The sequence below is a fragment of the Lathyrus oleraceus genome, chromosome 6 (genome assembly GCF_024323335.1).
Source record: "Lathyrus oleraceus cultivar Zhongwan6 chromosome 6, CAAS_Psat_ZW6_1.0, whole genome shotgun sequence".
Lineage (NCBI taxonomy): Eukaryota > Viridiplantae > Streptophyta > Magnoliopsida > Fabales > Fabaceae > Lathyrus > Lathyrus oleraceus.
The window spans coordinates 35,235,014-35,239,556 of record NC_066584.1 but is presented as its reverse complement, the minus strand read 5'-3'; the positions used below and the strand labels follow the sequence as shown (position 1 = coordinate 35,239,556).

Genomic DNA, 4,543 nt, shown 5'->3' with positions numbered 1-4,543 from the left:
GAACCTGAAACTATGGCAGCTGACCCACCTCCTGCAGAGAGACTATTAGGTGATTACGGGGGAGCTAATGCCCCGCCTGGAAGGATGACAATCGTGAATCAACCAGTCAATGTTGCCCACTTTCAACTTCATCCCTCAACGATACGGCAATTAGAAAGGAGACCTTTCTCAGGAAAAATTAACGAAGATGCCAACAAGCATTTGCAAAGGTTTCTGACTATGACTACGTCGTTAAAGATTGAGGGGCATTCTGAGGAAGCTAAGAAGCTGGTCATGTTTCCGTTTACATTGTCAGAAGATGCTGAAGAGTGGTTCTACTCTTTACCTGCTGGAAGCATCACAACTTGGCAACAGATGGAGACAACTTTTCTCAACGAGTACTTTCCGGCTTCTGTGTACATCCGAAAGAGGTACGACATAGTGAATTTTAAACAGAAGGAAGGAGAGTCACTTGGAGATGCGTATAAAAGGTTTAAACGATTGTTGGTTGCATGTCCTACACATAATATGGATGCAACGGAGCAAATGCAGAATTTTGTAAATGGTCTTCGGATGAAGACTAAGCAACTCATTGACACAGCAACTGGTGGCTCAACCAACTTTACAACAGCCACTGGTATTAAAAAGATTATCGAAGCCATTGCAGCCAATGAGCACCTGGAGTTGTATGACCGCAGTGTGAGTCAACCCGAAGGGATAATTGACCTGAAATTGGCAAGTCAAGTGGTGAAGATGGAAGATCAAGTAGCAGCTGAAGTAGAAAAAAGACTGAAGAAGATGGCTATCGATACTCAAACTGTGGTACAAGTTCAACCGGTTCAACCAACGCAAGCTAGTAATTGTGAAATTTGTGGAGGACCTCATCTTACTGCACATTGCGTTGCAACCGCACAACAAATTGAGGAGATTAAGTTCCTAAGGCAGAACAATCCTTATTCGAATACCTACAATCCGGGTTGGAAAAACCATCCAAATTTCTCATGGAAGGATCAATAAGGACATGTGCAGAACCAACCACAGCAACAACAATTTCGACCTCAGCAACAACAACCATATCAACAACAGTTTCAGCAACAGGTACCAAGAAAAGCTGATTGGGAGCTTGCCATTGAAAAGATGGCCGCTCAAAGCTCGCAATTTCAAGAAGAGACTCGAAGTAATTTAAAAAACACAGGTGCTTCAATTAAGAATCTTGAAATACAGATGAGTCAGATAGCCCAACAACTAGCGGGTTCTCAACAACAAGGCGTGTTACCGAGTTCTACGATTACTAATCCAAGAGAAAATAATCATGTGAATGCGGTGACCACAAGGAATGGTAAGTCGAAAGAAGTACCTGAAAAGAGTTCTGAAGAAGAAGACTTATTGCTTGAAGTTGATCTAGAGATAAAAGAAAATGAGGTCGCGAACGAAGAGGTCACTAGTGATGAAAGAGTGGTAAAAGACAAAGTTATTGATCCAAAACCGGTTGTCAAACTACCATACCCAACAAGAAATAAGAAGAAAGGGCAGCATGAGAAAAACTTTGAGAAGTTCCTGGAGATGTTTAAAAAGCTTGAGCTAAACATCCCGTTCTTGGAGGCGCTTGAGCAAATGCCTACCTACGCTAAGTTCATGAAAGACATCATCTCGAAGAAGCGGACCATAGAGACTAACCCGATCATTCTAACGGAAACTTGTAGTGCCATTTTGCAGGGTATGAAGGTTCCGGTGAAGAAGAAGGATCGAGGTTCTGTAACTATTCCTTGTACCATTGGAGATAGATCCTTCAAGAAAGCTCTAATTGATTTGGGAGCGAGTGTAAGCCTTATGCCGCTGTCCATTTATAAGAGGTTGGGGATAGGAAAAATTCAAGATACAAGAATGACACTTCAGTTTGCTGACCACTCTGTGAAGAGACCTTATGGGATAGTAGAAGATGTGCTAGTAAAGATTGACAAGTTTGTGTTTCCGGTGGATTTTGTCATTTTGGAGATGCCGGAAGATGAAGAGATACCAATCATTTTGGGGAGACCATTTTTAGAGACCGGGAGATGTTTGATCGACATAGAAGAAGGCACGATGACTTTGAAAGTGTATGATGAAGAGTTAAAAATTGATGTGCGAAACACCATGAAGTACAAGGATGACGTTGCCACTAGTCAACATATTGAGATAATTGATCACATATGTGAGAAGAAAAATTGCTTGACAACACAAAAATTACCTTTGGAAAGAGTGTTGAGTCTATCAATTTTTAACGAAGAGGAAATAGTTGACGAGAAAGATATGGAAGTAGTAGTCATGATGGAAGCATCACCACCTTTCAAAGGTTATCGGCACAACCGGTGGGAAGATTTACGGCAGCCCTTAGTGGAAGAAAAGAAAGATGAACAAAAGAAGGGGACCGAATTGAAACAACTCCCGGAAAACCTCAAATATGTATTCCTAGACACAGAGAGTAAGTGCCCGGCCATCATAAGTTCACATCTAGAAGTTCTTCAGGAAAATAAGCTTGTCAAAGTTTTAAAAAAAACATAAGAGTGCTATTGGCTGGTCTATTGAGGATTTGAAGGGAATAAACCCCACAATATGCATGCACAAAATTCTCATGGAAGATGATCACAAGCCGGTTGTCCAACCTCAACGACGACTTAACCCAGCAATGAAGGAAGTGGTCAGAAAAGAGGTGGTTAAACTGTTAGATGCAGGGATGATTTATCCCATATCTGATAGTTCGTGGGTAAGTCCGGTTCATGTGGTGCCAAAGAAAGGTGGAACTACAGTGATAAAAAATGAGAAGAACGAGTTGATACCAACAAGGACAGTCACGGGTTGGCGGGTATGCATCGACTATAGAAGACTGAATCTTGCCACCAGGAAGGACCATTTTCCCTTACCATTCATTGATCAGATGTTGGAAAGGTTAGCCGGTCATGACTATTATTGCTTCCTCGATGGCTACTCGGGATACAATCAGATAGCTGTTGCACCAGAGGATCAGGAGAAGACCGCATTTACATGCCCTTTTGGTATTTTTGCCTACAGAAGAATGCCATTCGGGTTATGTAATGCACCAGCAACGTTTCAGAGATGCACGCAATCAATCTTTGCAGATATGCTTGAGAAGCATATGGAAGTCTTCATGGAAGATTTCTCAGTTTTTGGTAAGTCTTTCGATAATTGCTTGACTAACCTTGCTCTGGTGTTAGAAAGGTGCCAACAAACAAATCTTATCCTGAACTGGGAGAAGTGTCACTTCATGGTACGTGAAGGGATAGTCTTGGGTCACAAAATTTCCTGCAAAGGAATAGAAGTGGACAAAGCAAAGACTGAAGTCATCTCAAAGCTTCCCCCACCGATGAATGAAAAAGGTATTAGAAGTTTCTTAGGGCATGCGGGTTTTTACCGTAGGTTCATAAGAGATTTCTCTAAAATAGCAAAACCCTTAACGACTCTTTTAGTTAAGGATAATACCTTTGTTTTTGATAAAGAATGTGCTGTGGCGTTTGAAACACTAAAGCAAAAATTAGTATCAGCACCTATTGTTGTAGCCCCGGACTGGTCTCTTCCTTTTGAGATAATGTGTGATGCAAGTGATATTGCAGTGGGGGCAGTTCTGGGGCAGCGTCGAGAAAAATTGTTACATGTCATTTACTATGCTAGTCATGTGTTGAACCCCGCACAGATGAATTATGCGACAACTGAAAAGGAGTTGTTAGCCGTAGTGTACGCCTTTGATAAATTCAGGCAATATCTGCTGGGTTCTAGAGTCATTGTGTATACTGACCATGCTGCTTTGAAGTATCTTTTTGCTAAACAGGACTCTAAGCCAAGACTTCTTAGGTGGATCTTACTCCTTCAAGAGTTTGATGTGGAGATTCGTGACAAGAAAGGATGTGAGAACACTGTTGCCGATCACCTCTCCCGTATATCACCTATCGAAGAGACAGAAGACAAGCGTCCAATAAAGGACGAGTTCGTCGATGAACAGATCCTCGCTTTCAACGGAGTGCCTTGGTTTGCCGATTATGCAAACTATCTGGTCGGTGGGATAATCCCCGATGATCTTGATGCTAACAAGAAGAAAAAGTTTGTGCATGATTGCAGGTTCTACTTGTGGGACGATCCTTTCTTGTATAAGAGAGGAGTGGATGGACTTATCAGGAGATGTGTTCTAGAGGAGGAACAAAGGGATGTGTTGAAAGCATGCCACGACTCCGACTATGGAGGACACTTTAGTGGTGACAGAACCGCCGCCAAGGTTCTCCAATCTGGGTTATACTGGCCAACTTTATTCAAAGATGCTCAACAAATAATTAAAGAGTGCGACAAATGCCAGAGAACGGGAAACATCTCAAAAAGAAATCAGATGCCCCAAAATGCCATGTTAGAAGTTGAACTCTTTGATGTGTGGGGTATCGATTTCATGGGTCCCTTCCCACCATCTTTTGGGAAGCAGTACATCTTAGTGGCGGTGGATTATGTCTCAAAGTGGGTGGAGGCCGTGGCCCTACCAACTAATGATGCTCGAGTGGTGATTAGGTTTCTAAAGGAGACTATC

The 4,543-nt window shown here is 42.3% G+C and overlaps 1 protein-coding gene across 1 annotated transcript; it reads left to right on the top strand.

Annotated features, from left to right (window-relative positions):
* Window positions 1-1,116: 1,116 nt before the first annotated feature.
* LOC127093865 (uncharacterized) lies at window positions 1,117-2,520 on the top strand. The gene is made up of 2 exons (XM_051032763.1): window positions 1,117-1,926; window positions 1,975-2,520. The coding sequence occupies exons 1-2, from the start codon at window positions 1,117-1,119 to the stop codon at window positions 2,518-2,520; spliced, it is 1,356 nt and encodes a 451-aa protein (XP_050888720.1).
* Window positions 2,521-4,543: the final 2,023 nt, after the last annotated feature.

Bases quoted from the DNA above. Each gene is read 5' to 3' on its own strand.
- LOC127093865 (XM_051032763.1), top strand. From the start codon at position 1,117: ATGGCCGCTCAAAGCTCGCAATTTCAAGAAGAGACTCGAAGTAATTTA. The intron at 1,927-1,974 runs GTAAAGATTGAC...GTCATTTTGGAG, and splicing joins GGATAGTAGAAGATGTGCTA to ATGCCGGAAGATGAAGAGAT.